Source organism: Chrysochloris asiatica, unplaced genomic scaffold, assembly GCF_000296735.1.
Source record: "Chrysochloris asiatica unplaced genomic scaffold, ChrAsi1.0 scaffold00099, whole genome shotgun sequence".
Lineage (NCBI taxonomy): Eukaryota > Metazoa > Chordata > Mammalia > Afrosoricida > Chrysochloridae > Chrysochloris > Chrysochloris asiatica.
Window position 1 is genome coordinate 7,213,691 of NW_006408617.1, and position 19,486 is coordinate 7,233,176.

At 35.9% G+C, this 19,486-nt stretch overlaps 1 protein-coding gene across 1 annotated transcript in view; it reads right to left on the reverse strand.

Moving 5' to 3' along the window:
- Window positions 1-19,486, reverse strand: part of SCN7A (sodium channel, voltage-gated, type VII, alpha subunit) — a 90,111-nt gene that overhangs the window by 40,063 nt on the left and 30,562 nt on the right. The window contains exons 11-14 of the mRNA XM_006867034.1: window positions 19,089-19,327; window positions 17,365-17,538; window positions 7,637-7,993; window positions 3,403-3,840 (exon numbers count right to left, since the gene is read on the reverse strand). Coding sequence (XP_006867096.1) covers window positions 3,403-3,840; window positions 7,637-7,993; window positions 17,365-17,538; window positions 19,089-19,327 — 1,208 coding nt within the window. The remainder of the gene's footprint in view (window positions 1-3,402; window positions 3,841-7,636; window positions 7,994-17,364; window positions 17,539-19,088; window positions 19,328-19,486) is intronic.

The window sequence follows — 19,486 nt, forward strand, 5'->3', positions numbered from 1 at the left end:
CCCATGTAAACTATCATATAATTCACAATAAAACATTAAAACATAAAAAATCATCCCACTATGTTAAAGATGGGTAGACAATGATACATTTTGTTTTTTTAAATTCCAGTTCAGATTTTCTTTTGTGTGTTATCTTACCGCTAAATTGATACTTATCCTAAAATGAAATGGAATAATGACACAAAATAGAGTCATGGATAGATCTAGGACAGTGATGTCAGGCCCTTGGATGAAGCTAGGATTCACCATCTTTCCCTCTATTCTCTTCACAACTAAAGTTCAAGACTGCCTAGGCCAAACTTTACATTGGCTTGTATGTATGTTGATAATATAAATGACACCCTTTGCTTTTTTATGATTTTCTAATAATGCTTAATTTGACTTTATTTAAAATTAACATACACTGTATCAAGCATCAAAATCACCAAGATCCTAAAGTTAATATCATTTAAATCAGAATTTCTAATTAAAATAAGATAAAGACACATTTCAATATTTATAAACCAGTCTTATTTCTTTAGAATAAAGCAAATCCTGGTGTGATACTGTAGGATAAGCACTAGACTGCTAACTTCAAGGTCAGCAGTTCAAACCTACTAGTTGCTTCTTGGAAGTTCTGTACAGGGTTGTTATGAGTTGGAACCGACTTGATGGCACTTAGCAACAAGTAAAATATAATATTTAAAAAGGATATTATAAATATTTTATTCCCTTCCACTTTTCAATCCCTGGTATGTGAGATGACTGACTGGTGTGTTCTGAGAAAAGGAGTCCATGGTACAGACAGGATAGATCATTATAGAAGCAGCTTTCTATTAAAATCGATTTCTTTCTAAGACACAATGCTGCTTTCAGTGTAGACCATCATGGGAATCTAAATGAAATAGAGCATCCACCTGTCTTTGAGTGTGACCGTGACTTGCTTCTTTCAGTGGTTAGTGCTGTTGTTAAGTGTCTTCAAGTCAGTTCCAACTTATAGTGACCCTGTATAGGGTTTCTGAAGAGCAACTGGTGAGTTAGAACCCCCGACCTTGTGGTCAAATCCACTTTTTGGTACAGAACTTATACTACAGAGCCACACCAGGACTTCCAAAAGAGAAAGTTCATGAAGTGTACTAGCTGGGAATTGAACCTGGATCTCTCATGTGGGAGGCGAGAATTCTAACATTGAACTACCAATGCCTTCTCCAGTGATTAATAAAGCTATAACTGTTCACAATTCAAACTAATGGTTTTTCTTTATTCTTTTAGTCACATGAAGTATGATTATATGTTATAGAATGAACTGACTTCTTGTTGTTAAGTGCTGTTGAGTCAGTTGTTATTCACAGCGCCCCTCTAGAGGGTTTCCAAGGCTTTTAATCTTTGTGGGAACAGAAAGCCTCATCTTTCTTCTAGTCTAGACTTACATTTTAAAGATTACAAAGCACATGGGAATTTAGTGATTTTTGCAATCATACACGGTGATTATGAAAACTTGAGTTTTAGTGAGCTTTTCATCACATCATATTGCCTGCTTTATAATTAATATAATTATTATGTTTATGAGTTGGTTTCAAAATGTTCATAGCAAAATGAAATAAACAAATAATAGAATTTTATATAATTTTTTGAAAAGTCCCTTACATATCAGCTAGTGTTTACTGTTTACTTTATACCAGACATTTATCCACCCATTGAAATATTTATTTAATTTTCTTATCCACCACAGTGAATTATTTAATTTGACTCTTGTAGTCATAGTTTTTGTATCTCCAACTATATGACTTTTTTTCTGATGGGTCTAGGTAAGAAAAGGTGGGGGAAGATGTTATGAGGATTTTATGATTCAGTTGTTAGTGACTGTTAACAGATTTGTTGTGATTGTAAAAACTTGGAACTCTAATGTGGGGATTGGTCAGTTTTGCTATCCTGATGGATATAAAATGAGCCATCTCAGCAGCAGTAGAGGGAAATCTCGCTACCATCAAGAAATAAGAGATGGGGTGAAACCATATCCTCGCTCTAGGAGACAGAGCCGTGACACCAGAAAAGTGATGGCTGCAGAGACAGCAGAATGAAGAGTACAGGACAGAGTGGTAGGTTTCCCAGTCCAAGCAGTGAGTCGGTCTTAGTGCCTTCAGGTAGGAGCGTTGTTAGCTGAGTGGGGTGCCTCCAGTGCCTTAATTGGGGGGCTAGGTTTGCTGGCGTATAGAGCTAGAACTGAACATTTTGGGCTTACAGCTGGGCAATGTGCCCTTTAGGTATTTATTGGTAGTGTTAAAAGAATTTTGTAAAATTTCCTGAGCAGGGCAGAGGCCAAAGGACTTAGTGGCTGAGACACCCAGGACCAGAGAGAAATAAGGATGAGAAGAGGCTCTCCTGACCGGAAGAACAGCATCTTCAGCGTTTCTGATCCTGAATTGTAACCTGTTAACTTCTCAAATGGCGTCCTGGTGTGGCACTGTGATTTAATGTGCTGGACTAAAAAGTTGGTTTGAACTGCAAGGTCGGCAGTTCAGGCTCACCAACTACTCTTTGGAAACCCTACACGGGGTCGCCGTGGGTCGGTACCTACTTGACAGCACTTAACAATAACAATAATAACTTCTCTAATGAACCCCATAATTGTGATTATTGTCTGTAAGTTCTGTCTGGCCATTGCAATGAATGATCTAACCCAGCTGAGAAGTACAGAGTGCTGTTGGGGGACAGCTGGTATCAGAATAGGGCAAAGAAGGTTGGAGGGTGAAGGCATTCCCAATAGGAATCGACCAAGAGCTTATGGTGATTCTTTCCCTTGCCCCTTGTGAAGTCAGAAGAGGTTAAATGCCACCTCTATGTCATTTTTACATACCCTAAGAAGTTGTTGTTGAGTGCTGTCGAGTCAGTTCCAACCACAGCTACCCAGTATAAGGTTTCTGAAGAGTGGCTGGTGAACTCAAACCTCTGACCTTAAGGTGCAAACAACTTTGCAGTCCAGCACATTAACCCACAGCACCACACCAGGAGTCCCTAAAAAGTAGGTACTATTTCTATCATCAAGGAGCTCTGGTAGTGTAGTGGTTACGAATCGGGCTGCGAACCTTAAGGTCAGCAGTTTGAAACTACCAGCCGCTCCGCGGGAGAAAGATGAGGCTTTCTACTCCCGTAAAGATTTACACCCTTGGAAACCCTGTACAGGGTAGCTATGGGTCGGAACCGACTCGATGGTACTTCACAACAACTTCTATCATCATTACATATGAGAAAACGGAAGCTTCCAGAGACTAAGTAGTTAGTTCAGTGTCGAACAATCAACAATCAAGAGTGATGGGGAAAGGATTAAATGAATATTCTGACTGAAACGTCAGTATTGATTCACTTCTTCATATATGATGCCATCAATCAACACTAAGTCATCAGGATAGTTAGACATGTTACCTCTTTGCTGCTTCCATCACCAGACTTGCTCCGAATTTCCTTGTTATCCAGATTTTCTATATCAGATTCTTCTGAAGCAATTGGTACAGTTTCTGAGACACTAGGGCTGGGAATAAGTGTCTGATTCTCATTTTCAGTCATTGTGTTTTTCCCTGTGCCGCTGCTCTTTTCCTTGTCCTTGAGGAAATCTTGGATGTTGCTGAATTCAGACAGGGTATTGTCAGAAATAGTCTCTTTAACATATATATCATTCACATTTCCCCTGGTCTCCTTTGCAGCATTTTGTTTTCTGCATAATATTTTAAAAAGTACATAATGTACTCCTCTTTTAATCCTTCCCACTGCATGCTGGACATTTTTTGCTTCATAAGTTTCTTCAACTGTTGTACAGTTGTATGAACTAAATGAGCTCACCAAAGCCACAAACAGGTATAATATCTGCCAAAGGAAGGAAAAGGAGGCTAATTACATCTTTTTAAAAATACAATATAAAACTTAAATACTGCTGTCCTAAGGCTTGAAAAGTGAACCTGTGAACATGAATAAGTATAATGGTACTTGGTTCTTATCCACAACATAACAGATAATGTACTAGGATTTTGTGTAACCAGGTCTTATTTATGCTTACAACAGTCAAAGGAATATTATAGCTTCAAATTTTACAGAAGAAAAAGACAAGGCTTACTGATGTCAAAGGTCAAAAATCACACAAGGTTTGAACACAGTCTGTTGTATTCAAAGGCTCATTTTCTTTCACTGAGGGAAGCTGCCTTTGCCAACATTGAGAAAATTCTTACTCTATAGAATTTCACATTAGCTCTATTTACATAAGATTCAGAACGATTCTCACCTCACTATGTGAGAACTATCCTTGTTCTTAAAGCCCACATCTAATGGCTCCTGAGACAGTCAAGCACAGTTGCTGGGATAAGTTAGTTCAGTCTCTGTTATAATAAATCTGAGATAATAAAAGAATCACTCCTAATATTTGAAAAGCTGTTGTGAACCTATGAATAGTCCACATTATCTTTACTATTGTTGAAAAATAAGATAAGCAGTTTCTAGAGAAATTTTAATCTAGTAATTGTTTTTGTTGTTTTAAGAGCCATCAAGTCAGTTCTGACTCAAAGCAACCATATGTATGGTTTTTCAGAAGCAACTGGTGAGTTTGAGTCGCCAACCTTGAGTTTCAAACTGACATTGCAATCCAGGACGTACCCTACTGCACAACACCAGGACTCCTGTTTGTAATTATAGGGCATATATTGTATTTTTGGATTCTTATGTTACAGATTCATAACAGTCATGTTCTTAGACAAAGCATTAATTTAACCTTTGCATCTTTGGTGGCAATTTTCTTGAGGGAATTTCATGGGGAAAAAATGGAATGAAAATATATTGGAATTTTTTCATGAACATTTTGGAGCCCCCTCATACTCAATCTCTTCATATATTTGAGCTTTTGAATATTCCATCTACTTTATATTTTGTATATTATTTTTGTTGTTTTAAAGTGCTGTTGAGTCAAATCCGACTCATAGCGACCCTGTATATGGTATCTAAGGCTTTACCCTGTATACGGTATCTAAGGCTGTTCAAAGGAGCTAAAGAAAGCCTTATCTTTTTCTCACAGAGTAGCTGGTGGGCTCGAACTGCTGACCTTGTGGTTTGCAGCCCAGTGCTTATAGTATGGAGTCACCATACTTCCTACACATTATCAGTAAAAGGGAAAGTTCAAATGTTATACATATTTATAAACATATATAAATGTATTTGGTGTTGTGGTCTTAACCTTTGAGTAGGTTCTGACCAATACCAACCCTGTATAAGATTTCCAAGGAGCAGCTGATAAACTTGAACCACCGAGCTTATGGTTCAAACTAACTTTGCAGTCTAGCACATTAATCCACAGAGCAAAACCAGGACTCCATATAAATGTATATTATGTTTACAAGTATATATGTGTGTATAAATATTTAGGAGTTCTGGTGGTACAGCAGATTAAGTACTGGGCTGCTAACTGAAAGGTCAGTGGTTCAAACCTATCAACTGCTCTACAGGAGAAAGATGAGGGTGTTTATTGCCACAAAGATTTACAATTTTGAAACCCTCAATAAAGGGTCACCATGAGTCATAACTGACTGGCAGGTAGTAAATTAATATGCATACATATATACAACTAACCTATTTTTCTGCCTGTTCTTTGGATATATTGAAATCTTCTTTTAAGAAATAAGTATACTTACTGTTTACATGTACATAAAATAAGTATACAAAGATCTCCAAGCACTCAGGTTAAAGCATCTTTTATAACTGTTTTTTTTTTTTTTTTTCAAATCAACACTGCGTGGAATTATTTAAACATTATTTTATAAATGACTTGTTATTGCATATGATATTTATCAATATTTTTGGCTTAAGACTGAGAATCATTGTTAAAATTTTATTGCCAGGAGCAACACAAAACTAAATTTAAGAAATGTATGTATTGTTTCTCTCATGGCCCTTACTTCTATGAATAAAAACATGCATTTTAATTGGGAAATATCACTTCTTCCTCATTTTCAGTTACATTATTTGGATTTCGATTGATTCCATCTCTAGCTCCATGGGAGAGTTCTGAGTGGCGTAACGTAATCAATGATTCCATATTCTGGGCTCTAGAGATTGATTCAGAAATGCACATGCAACAAAATTAGAACTAATGAAATAGAAGTTTGGTATTGCTTCTGGAGAAGAAATGCTGTCTTTAATTGGATTTTATGTAATATGAAGCTTTAGATTACAGCACCCATCTGAATAACAGCCAACAAGGAGCATAGAGAAAGGCAGAGTTGAGATTTAAAAAAATAAAATAAATAACAACAACAACAAAAACTGGCTCTAATAACCTCATTTGAACCTCTGGTTCACCACAACAATAGTGAGATTTAGTTGTGATATTTTGAGTTATGTTCTCATTTTCATTTCAACCAGTTTGAACAGGGTTTTAACTCATTCGGAGGTGAAAGAATTCTAATAACTACAAAAGCAGTGATATACTTTTCCCATTAATTTGAATTGGATTTATTGAACTATTTTTCCCAATTCGGGCAATGTTACTGGATTTAATGCTATAGAGAAGATTAATAGTTCTTCTTCTCATGGAGGCTACAGTTTAATAAAGAAGACATATAAGCAATGAAAAAATTGAATACGATGCCAATGTTATAAGTATCTGGCAGAGGTGTGACCAGATGATGCAGCAGCATTGAAGAAGATCACAGATACAATTGGGTCTAACCAGTGATTTTCATCAATCTCTTGGGACATATCCTTGATGTCTATGATTTTTGAGCTAACAGCAAATATTGTGGGGGGGGGTTTCTGCAAGAAAATTTTTCTTTCATAAGCTATATCTATTTCTCATAATAAATGAAAGCTCAATCAATGTAGCATCATGTCAATTATTAGGAAATTTAACAGAGAAAGCTTTCTCTTTTAATACATAACAGTTTTATGAATCAGTGGTTTTCAAAATTTTCTGAACAATAATCAACTGAAAATTTTAAACAAATCTGATGCCCAAGTCATATCCACAACTCTTAAAAATAGAATCTCTGGGAATGGGTCCAAAGCATTAGTATATTTTTATTAATTCCCTAGGTAATCCCAATATACATCTAAATTTGGAGAATCCCATATTTAAGTTTGTCTTAAAATTTAATGTGTGTACATATTACCTGGGGATATTGCTAAAATGTAGATTCTGCTTGCATAGGTCTGAGAGTCTAGGGTTTGAGAGTCTGCATTTCTACCGAGTGCCCATGTGATGACAATGCTGCTTTGAGTAACAAAGTTAGGAACCAGTACTATCCAATAAAAATAGGATTCAAATAACACAAAAAGTTTTCCACTTCTGTTTATAAAAAGTAAAAAAGTAAAATTATTTTAACTGTATTAAACCAATTTATGCAAAATAATACTTAAAATTCATTCAACATAATAGTTATTAATGACATAAATTACATTTGGGGGGATTAAGTCTTCACATCTTGGGTATGTAACATTTAGAGAGATTTCCATTTGAACCACTGATTGTATTTCAAATGATCAATAGCGACATGTGGCTAGTGGTCATCATATTGAATAGCACAGTTATAGACCTATCATTGAGTCCTATCAATCCATATCATGAAAGAGACAGACCATATAACTTTATCACAAGGAGAATGTGAAGCTATTAATTACTTACCAGTAAGTTTCCAATTAAAATGACCATAATGTAAAAAGGAATACATGTAATTCGACTTGCCACCTCCAAGCAGTCCCATAAGGTCTCTATCCATTCTCCACAGAGAATCCGGAACACATTCATGTAGGAGTGGAAAAAGTCATGCATGTGCCAGTGTGGGAGTTGACAATCTTTGTCTATGTTGCAAACACAGTGTTCATAGCTCGAACCAAAGATCTTCAGCCCAAGCACAGCACATAAGAAGGTGAACATGAATAATAACAGGATTAAGTTTTTCAGGGCCACCAATGAGTTACCGAGAGTCCGCATTAGATTTGTAAATGTTGGCCAGTATTTCACCAGCTTGAAAATTCGAAGCTAAGAAAGCAAGTTAAAAAAACAAGATACAAAGTTAGTATTTAGTATGAAGTATATTTAAAATTTTATCAACAATACACACACGTTTGGCCTTTATTATTCAATGTTAAACATTAATACAGCCGCTGGATTCTCATTTTATGGGTAATGCACAATAAATCATATTCTATAATTGTATACACTAAATTAATATATATTATTTTCTATTTATCTCTTTATCAATCTCAATTCCAATATACTATTTTATTTATTCTAGTTTTCTTTTACATTTAGAGGTCTGGTAAGGGCAACTATCCACTCTGTGCTTTTTTTATTATGTTGTCTTTCTTTCCTGATTTTCACATCCAGATAATAATGAAAAATAATCTTTCAGAATTTCACCAACAGTCCTATTGAATTCATCTCTTTAAAAAAACTATTTTGATGAAATATATATCACAAAAATTTTGCCATTTTCTGAGTGAGACTACATTCATAAATATATAGATTTGACATGATATTTCTATGTATGTACTTACAATTGCTGTAAATATTTTCATGGATATACTAGAGAATACAGAGGGCAAAGATATAAAAATTTCTAAGCCATAACCAAACACCTTGAGGGAATGAGTAGCTAGCCTGGGGGCTCAGGAGCAGTCTTGGGATACCAGGGTCTATTGACATTATCCACAAAGACAGTGCTCTTAATCCTCTTTGGTGAGTAGAGACTAGGGTCTTAAATGACCCTGAGTGGCCACCTAAGGCCATCCAATTATTGGTCTTTCCTTATCTGGAGTAAAGAAGAATGAAGAAAATCAAATGCACATGGTAACAAACAGTCCAAAGGACTAAAGGATCATGTAAACCCCAGCCTCCAAGAACCTGAGACCAAAAGATCTAGATAGCACCTGGTTACCACTGCAGACCACTCTGAATGGGAACAAAATAGGAGGTCCTGGACAGAGTAAGAGAAAAATGTGGAACTCCTGAACCTGAGACCCGTAATCACCCTTCAGATCTGAAACTGAACTCATTCCTTTGACTCAACTTTCAGGCTTATATGATGAACAATAACACTAGGAACAGGTACTAGGTTCTTAGAACAAACAACCATTGAAGATCAAAAGGGCAGCTTTTGCCCAAGAATAAAACTCAGAAGATAAGAAGGGATAGGAATGAAGGACAAATAGAAACAGGAAAATCAGAGAGGCAGTGGTTAAAAACAAGTTGGTCACTTTATTCTAAAGTGAAAAATTCAGTGACATTAATCACATTCACCATATTGTGCTACCATTACCATTATCTATTTCCAGAAGTTTGACATCATCCCAAACAGAAACTCAGAACCCCTTTGCAATAATTCACATTACTTCATCCTTTCTGTCCCTGATATAATAAATTTTTATATTTATGCATTTGCCTAATCTAGATAATTCACACGCACACACACACACACACACACACACACACACACAGGCTGATGCAACGTTTGTTCCATTGCATCTGATTTATTTCTTTCAGTAGAATGTATTCAAGATTTATCTATACTTATGTGCATGTATCAGAATTTCATTTTTCTTTAAATCTTTTTTTCATTTCTGTATTAGTTGAATAATATTCCATTTACAGTTATACCACGTTTTGTTTCTACATGTATCTGTTGATAGACACTTATTTCTAATTTTTGACAATTTTGAATTCAGCTGCCTGTATGTATTTGAGTCCCTGCTTTCAAGCTTCTTGGATATAGTTCTAAAAATGGAATTGCTGGGTCATATGGTGATTATTTGTTTAACATTTTGAGGAATCGCCTGTGTGTCATTTTACATATCTTTTACATCAGCAATGCATAAGGCTTACACAGTCTTGACAGTTTATCTCCTTGTGTTTTGGAATTACACTTACCCAATGAATAAATGGAGTTTGGTATAGTGCTGTGGGATAAAGCACTGGACATCAAGGTTGATTTGAACCACAAGGTCAGTGGTTCAAATTCACCAGCCACTCCTTGAAAACCCTATGCAGGATTGCCATGAGTTGGAACCAGCTTGATGGCACTTAACAACAATGACTAGATGGAATTCTGATGCAGCACTGTAGGATAAGCACTGGACCACAAGGTTGATTTGAACTGAAAGGATGGCAGTTCAAACAAGCCAATGGCTCCTTGGAAACCCTATCTGGGTTGCCATGAGTTGGCACTGACTCAACACCATTTAACAACAACAATGACTAAATGGAGAGTGTGGTGGCTCTATAGGATAAGAAATGGGCTGCTAAATACGGTTCGAGCCTACCAGTTGCTCTGAAAGTGAAAGTTGTGGCTTTCTGCTCCTACAAAGATTTACAGCCTCAGAAACCCTATACAGGCTACTATGAGTTGTAACCAACTTGATGGCACTTAACAACAAAATCAACAAATGACTAAAAGCAATGAGCAATTTTTCATGTACTTATGTATGGTCATTTATATAACTTGTTTGGAGAAGCATCTAGTCAAGATCTTTGCACAGTTCTTTATTTGGTTGCCTGTCATTTTGTTGTTAAACTGTTGTTGTTACTTAGGTGCCGTTGAGTCAGTTCAGACTCAGTGACCCTATGGACAACAGAATGAAACACTGCCCAGTCCTGTGCCATCCTCACAATTGTTATGATTAGCCTATTGTTGCAGCCACTGTATCAATCCACCTCCTTTGTGGGGATCTTCCACTTTTTCATTGGACCTCCACTTTAACAAGCATGATGTGCTTATCCTTCTGCAGGAACTGGTCATTGCTAATAACATGTCAGAAGTATAAGAGACAAAGTCTCACCATCCTGGCTTCTAAGGAGCATTTTGGCTGTACTTTTTCCTAGACAGATTTGTTTGTTATTCTTCTAGTACATGGGACTTTTAAAATTCTTCTCCAATGCCATATTTCAATTGCATCTTCCATCCCCTTCCTTATTCAATGTCTAACTTTCACATGCACCAGAGGCAATTGAAAATGCCGTGGCTTGGGTCAGGCACACCTTAGTCCTCAAACCATTATCTTTGCTCTTGAACACATTAAAGAAACTTTTTTTGCAGCAGGTTTGCACAATGTAACATGTCATTTGATTTATTGACTACTGCTTCCATGAGTATTGATTGTGAATCCAAGAAAAATGAAGTCTTTGACAATTTGACCTTTTCTCCATTCATCATATTTATTGGCCCAATTGTATGTTTGTTTTCTTTACACTGAGGTGCAATTCATATCGAACACTGCTCTTTGATCTTCATCAATAAGCATTTTAAGTCCTCTTCACTTTCAGTAGGCAAAGTTGTGTCATCTGCATATCCCAGGTTGTTAATGAGTCATATCCAATCCTGATGCTTGTTCTTCTTCATATAATCCTGTTTCTCAGATTTTCTCAGCATATAGATTGAATATGTATAGTGAAAGAATGTAATCTTATCTGATTTTAAACCTTTCAGTATCTGTTGTTCTGTTCCAGCAACTGATGTACAGGTTCCTCCTGAGCATAATGAAGTGTTCTGGAATACACATTTTTTGTATTGTTATCCATAGTCTGTTATGGTCCCTGTGACAGAAAGTCTTCAAACGGTCTGTGAAGCACAAGCAATCACCTTTCTGATATTTTCTGCTTTCAGGTAAGAGCCATTCGACATCAGCATGTCCTAATTCCATGTCCTATTCTGAATCCAGCTTGGATGGATGACAGTTTCCTGTCTATGTACTGTTGCAAACATTTTTGAATTTTCTTAAAGAAACTTTTACTTGTATGTGATATTAATGGTATTGTTTGATTATTTCTGCATTCTGTTCGGTCACCTTTCTTTGAAATGGGCACATATATGGATCTTTTCCAATCGGTTGACCAGGTAGCTAACTTCCAAATTTCATGGGAAAGAGAAGTGAGCTCTTTCAGCTGCATCAGTTTGTTAAACGATTGCCATCTGCATTCTGTCAATTCCTGGAGCCTTGTTTTTTGTTGGTGCCTTCAGTGCTGCTTAAGTTCTCCTTCAGTACCACCAGTATTTACAAAAAAAGTAACTGGTTCTTGAAATAGTGGAATATCAACCATTTCTTTTTGGAACAGTGATTCAGCGTATTCCTTCATTTTCTTTTGATGCTTTCTGCATCATTTAATATTTTTCCATTGGAATTCTTCAATATTGTAAGTCAAGACCTGATTTTTTTCTTTAGCTCTTTCAACTTGAGAAATGCTGTATGTGTTCTTCCCTTTTGGTTTTGAAACTCCAGGTCTTTACACATTTCATTATAGTACTTTGTCTCCTTGAAATTTTCTGGTTAAATATTTTGCTTCCTCATTTCTTCCATTTGCTTTAGCTTCTCTATGTTTGAACATATTCCACCTGCATTTAGAGACTATCTCAAGAACAGATTAGCCTCTTGTAGACTTGTTTTAATTTTTTTACAGCTTCAGTCTGAACTTGCCTATGAGCAAGTTTTCTTTTCTACAGTCTGCCTCTGGCCTTGTTTTGTCTGATAATATTGAACTTTCCCACCATATTTTCCCACAGATGTAGTCAATTTGTTTCCTCTGTATTCCACTGAATTATTCCACGTTTATAACTGTCTCCTCTGTTGTTTAGAAAAGGCATTTGCAAAGAATAATTAGTCATGCAAAAATCTACCGTGGGATCTCAGCATCATTTCTATCACCAAGGCCATATTTCTTTCAATTTTTGCATCCCAATCATGATCAGTGATCAATGCATCTTGATTACATGTTTGATCAGCTTCAGACTGAAGATGTTGGTTGTAGTTGTTGTTAAATGCTGCCAAGTTGGTTCTAACTCATAGTGATGCTATGGAGCATTTTCCAAGGAGTGGCTGGTGGGTTTCATCTACCAACCTCGTGGTTAGCAGTCCAGTGTTTATCCTACAATACACCAGGATGTTGATAGAATTCTTTAACTTCATCATCATTGGCTTTAGTTGCTGGTGCATACATTTGAATATTAGTGGTATTAACTGGACTTCCTTGTAGGCATATGGATATTATTCTGTCACCGACAGGATTGTACTTCAGGATAGATCTTGAAATGTTCTTTTTGACTATGAAAGCAATGCCTTCTTTCTTGAATGTGTCTTTCCTGGCACAGTAAACAATTGTTGTTGTTGTTGTTAAGTGCCATCGAGTCGGGTCCGACCCATAGCGACCCTGTACAGGGTTTCCGAGGGTGTAAATCTTTACGGGAGTAGAAAGCCTCATCTTTCTCCCGCGGAGCGGCTGGTAGTAAACAATATGACTGTATAATTCAAAATGGCTAATATCAGTCCTGGTGTGGCATTGTATGATAAGCACTGGACTGCATGGTCTATTTGAACCACAAGGTCAGTGGTTCAAGCTCACCAGCTGCTCCTCAGAAATACTATACAGGGTCACTTTGAGTTGAAACTGACTAGATGACTCAAAAAAACAACAACAATGCCTAGGATATGGATCTTTATGTGTTCCATCCCATTTTTGACAACTTCCAGTTTGTCTAGATTCATATTTCATACATTCCATGTTCCTATTACTAATGGATGTTTGCAGCTGTTCTCCTCATTTTAAGTTGTGCTTCTTCAGCAAATGAAGGTTTCCAAAACTTCACTCACTCATGCCATTATGGTCAATTCTACTTTGAGGAAGCAGCTCTTCTTCAGTCATTTTTTGTGCCTTCCAACCTGAGGGGCTCATCTTCTGCCACTATATCTGACAACATTCTGCTGATAGTCATAAGATTTTCAGTGGCTAACTATCCAGAAGTAGTCTCCCTCTCCTTCTTCCTAGTCTGTCTTAGTTTGGAAGCTCCACTGATCACCTGCTAATATTTCAAATACTAGTGGCATAGCTTCCAACATCACAGCAACATGCAAGTCTCCACAGTATGACAAACTGTCAGATTAGTGGTGGCCTGTAAAATAGCTAGATTAGTCAAATGTATGAAGATAAAAATTTATTAGTAGTTACCAGGAACTGACTCAACTGCACTTAACAATAATGACAGGGACAGGGACAGGAAGGAAGAGGCAATAGGAGTTATAGCTAAAGGGGTTCTGAGTTACTGTTTGGAGTGATGTAAAACTTCTGGAAATAGATAGTGATAATGAGGCCTTGTGTGGCATTGTAGGACAAACACTCAACCATAAGGTAAGTTTGAATGACAAGGTTAATGGTTAAAACTCACTACTGATCCTTGGAAACCCTAGATGGGTTGCTATGAGTTGGAACCGACTCGAAGGCACTTACAACAACAAAAATGGTAGCACAATATTGTGAATGTGATTAATGTCACCAAATTGTGCACTTTTAAATAGTTTAAATTATCCTTTGTTTAAAAAAAATTTTTTTTATTGCAATTTTGGGTGAAAGTTTACAGAGCAAATTTATTTTCCATTCAACAATTCATAAACATTTTGATTATTTTTTCAGCATATAAACTGAATGCTATGATGTATACCTTTCCTGATTTTATATTATTTTTAAATTTTGGATGATGGTTTACTGAGCAGACCATCAGGAGAGACCAATAGTTACACCTTAGATTGCTGCTCAGAAGCTTATAAGATCACATTGCTATTGACCACTTTGTGGGCTATGTTATACCAGTCAACCATGATGTAGCCCAGAGACTACAGTTGTGAGTCTCGAGTTCCAAAAATTCATCCTTCAAGGTGATTGGTCATGTCTAAGAAGTTTCCATAACTTTGCTCCACCTGATTTTCCCTTTTTCTGTTCTAACAACTGCCTCTTGGTCCATGTATAATTCCCTCATGAACACAAGTAATTCCTATCCCTTGCAATGGTATCCACAGTTCTGTAATTACTATTATTTGCAATGTTATCCATATTTTTTTAATAAAATGTCTTTACATAGTCATTGAAATACAAGTATACATCTTTCTGGTATTATCTGCTTTTAACCAAAATCCACCTGATGTCAGCAATGATATCCCTTGTGGCACGTCCTTTCTGAATCCAACTTGAATTTCTGGAAGATCCCTACTACTGCTGCAAGTATTTAAAAATTATCTTTAGCAGAATTTTTCTTGCATGTGATATGAATGGTATGTTCAATAATTTGTTCATTCTGTTGGGTCATGTTTCTTTAGAATTGGCACAAATATTAATCTCTTCGAGTCAGTTGATTAGGTAGCTGTCTCCCAAATTTCTTGGCATAGACTAATGAATGCTTCCAGCATTGCATCAGTTTATTGAAATATTTCAATAAACTCTCATACATTAGATTGATCACCACATGTTAGCAGTTAAAACCTACCTTCCTAAATTCTATACAGGGTCACTATGAGTCAGAACTGACATGATGGCACTTTACAACAGCAATGTCTAGGAAACAGATCTTCATGTGCTCAATTTAATTTTTAACCACTTCCAATTTACCTACATTCATACCTTCTATATTCCACACTTTGATTATTAATGGATGTTTGCAGCTGTTTCTTCTAATTTTGAGTTGTGGCCCATCAGTAAAGGAAGTTCCTGAAAGCTCTGCTCCATGCACATCATTAAGGGTCAGTTCTACTTGGAGAAGGCAGCACTTCCCTGGTTGTATTTTCATTCCCTTCCAACATTAGGGGTTCATCTTCTATATCAGACAATGTGTCACTGTTATATATATATAATGTTTAATTGGTTAATCCTTCAGAAGTGGGTTACCTAGTCCTTCCTAGTTTTAATTTGGAAGCTCCAATGAACCTGTCCACCAAGGATGATTGCTAGTATTTGACATACTGTTGGCATATATGGCTTATAGCATCACAGCAACATGCAAGCCACCATAGTATTTCAAACTGACAGATGAGTTTTTATGTTGACCTGTTGTTGTTAAGTGTCATCAAGTTAGTTACAACACATAATGACTCAGTATAGAGTTTCAGAGGAGCAGCTGATGGATTTGAACCATCAACCTTGTGGTTAGCAGTCCATTGCTTACCCTACAGCCCTATACCAGGACTCCATAGATATATAAAATCCATAGATGTGTTCTTGATTTTATATCATTTCTATCTGTCAGTCGATCTATTGTTTACTAGATGCTCCTTGGAAACCTTATGCAGAGTTGCTATGGATTGAAACTGACTCAAAGGCACTTAATATCAACACAACATCTACCAATATCTATATATGCTTATATATAGATATGGATATTGATTATTGTTATTGTTAAGTGTCATCAAGTCAGTTCTAACTCATAGCGACCATGCTGTATACTTCATCTTTATATGTAGAAAAACTGTCCCAAGGCTTTTTAATATGTAGTTGGCATTCTGGACCTAAAAGTAAGACTTTACATTTATCCATGTATAAAACATAATCATCTTAGATTTGCTAATGTTTTAGACATTTTGATACTATCATTTATCACATTTTTGGTATTCACAAGGCTTATTCCATCCATACATTTGATGATTACATTCTGTGTACATTTCTTGTATTCTCTAGAAAATTTATGAATGAAGGCTTCAGTTAGAGTGCTCAAGAATTCACCCCCTGTAGTTCCAGGGTCCAAAGTATGAGTACTTTGGGCATATTGTCAGGAGGGACAAGTCGATGGAGAAGGATATCATGTTTGGTGAGGTGGAGGATCAGAGAAAAAGAGGAAGACCCCCCAGCGAGATGGATTGGCAAAGTGGCAGCATCGATGGACTCAAGCGTGGTAATAATTGTGAGGTTGGCCCAGGATCAGGCAGTGTTTCATTCTGTTGTGCATAGGGTTGCTATGAGTTGGTACTGACTCAATGGCATCTAACAACAACAACAAGCCCCAGGGAGTAATCATTAGAATAAGATTATAATAATAATAATAATACAATACTTCATTGTATTTGCATCTTGTTACATTCCTTCAACTTGTAACCAGAGTGTAGCAATCTATCAAAGGCTTACCATTTTACCTATTATTCCAATACCATTATTACTTCTTCTAGTTTTCTGATTCTTGCCAACATCATACATTGCTTCTGGCCTAATTATTCTAATAATCATTTACATTCTTATGTCTGACTAAACCTGTTGCTGTCCTCCTTTATAAAGTTTTCTACCCTTTACTTAGAAAGGCTTACACATTCCAGTTTCTTAGTCACTTATTGGTCTTCAGTGTCTGACATGCTGCATTATCCTGCCTATGAAAATATGTTCAATAATGTTAACACCATTTCAAATTTGTTTTTATATGGACTTACTTCTTTTAAGGTGTTGATCAAATACCACCAACTGTTAACTCTTTCCTGGTGTGCTTTATAAGCTTGATATTTGAATTAATTCATTTAATCATCCCAATATCCCAATATGATAGGTTTTACTATTATTCCCACTTTGTCTGAGGAAACTGAAATATATTGTAATAGTAGGTCTCAGGTACTACTTACCACTTTGAGTGAGTGAAAAATAGACAATCCTTTATTATCCATGAGAAAAATGTCAGTTAACCCAAAGAACACAATTAGGCTATCAAATATGTTCCAGCTTACTTTGAAATACCCAGAAGGATGCATGGCAATTATTTTAAAAATCATTTCTGCTGTGAAAATTCCAATAAAAACCTACATGAAAACAAAACACACAAGTGAAAAAATGATTCCAATAGATTCATCACAGCCCCAGTGTTGAGAAAGTAACTCTTCACTGACAAATTTTTTCATTGATCTGTTGCCAAGGATTTGGACTTGAAGGACATATTCATATATTATATTGAACAATCTAATGTGAAACACTGTATACTGAATTTCTAATTACTGTAATTAAAAGCCATTCTGGTAGAAAGCAAATGAATGTTTTTGTTAAGGTGAAAATCCTTCCAGTTTGAATAGTTCCTTTTTGAGACATGGAATATGTGTTAAAGCTACGTAATTTTTTAACATGTGAGAGAATAAAAACAGTATATATACAATTCAGATTAAAAAAAGAATAAACCTATTTTTTGGAAAACCTGGAAGAGATAACTAAATTACTGTTTTATTATCAAGTAAATACATCATTCAAAACTGGCATTAGTGTTGACTGTTTGCATTAGCACCAACAACAATGACAATAAAATCAAAGGAATTTGATCAGGATACATTTGCTTGTATGTGGCTTGCTTTTAAACTCACAGAAATCTACTTTTCTCTTTTGCATTATATATAAATAATGGATAGCTAAATCTCAAAGATATTTAGATAAAACCAAATAGGCATGGTGGGAAGTTAGTGGCTGGTGTTTTCCAGAACCCAGTTTCAGTGGAAAACATGTGCTTGTTATGTCACCTCTGCCCCACTTTGACCTGTGAAGCTACAGTATCAAGAGAGTATTTTTTTTTATAAGGGAGTGGGCAAAAAAGTACACCTTCTCCTCACTTACTGACAATGGTTAGGTTCCAAATACCAGGGTATTCATTGAAAATTTATGTCATTCTAAATTGGAGGATATCTAATAATTATATAAACTGTCAAATTACATCAGTACATAATTGCAAAATTGCATCATTACAGAATTGCCTACCACTGAGAATCATGGCCTAACCAAGTTGACACAGAACCATAAATCATCACAGTGTTACTCTCAAGTTGCACCTTGGCATTCATTATCACCAGATGTGCATCATTGATGTACAAGAGCTGGATAGTAGATGTTATACTATTGTTATAAATGTGAAATGTCAGAATACAAGACAGCTGATAAGTAAATACAGGGTGTATAATGAAACCGGTGAAAGCTGGAACTCAAAGAGACTGTCTTGTCTTCCAGGTCAAAGTTTTCTGCCTTGACAGGGTACAATCTTACCACTTTTCTATCCTTTCTTTTAGTGGAAAATATTTGAGTTTTCAAACACTGAAAGGTTTTCGCCTTACTGCAGGTTCCAGTTTTCACCAGTTTACCATAATTTCCACTTAGCCTTTAAATGGCAGAATTTCAAGTCCAGCTGTAAAACTATACATTTAAAAAAGTAGGGGTGGGGAGCAAGAACACTTCATTCAATCCTAATCCTATCCTAATATTTCATTCAATTCTAATAGAATATATTTTTAACATATTCAAGCTATAAAATCACAAGGATAAAGATAACTAAAGAAAAGTTGAAATAGCAAATGAAAATAATGAGAGGGAATTTTACCAGGTTTCCGATGCTGAGAAGAGTGCTAATTTCTACAGTCATTGGATAATGTTCCAACGCCAAAAATATAATGTTTAAAATTATACAAACGATGATGACAAGATCAGTAAATGGGTCCATTATAATCATATGGACAAACTCTTTCAATTTTAACCAACAAGGAGAACAATTCCAGATCAAGAAAGTTTTAGCAAGTGTACGGCAAAATAATGGACATTTCTTCCTGGAGTCTTTAACTTCTAAAAGGAAAGAATAGAAAAGCTAAATGTTAGCATATCCTGTGTATTTTAATTATTAATTTATAAACAATATTTGTTGTTTTGGATGTAAGGAAAATTTGATACTGGGCTTTTGATTTGGAATTAGCAAGTTGAAAAATGCTATAATAATAAAAAAAT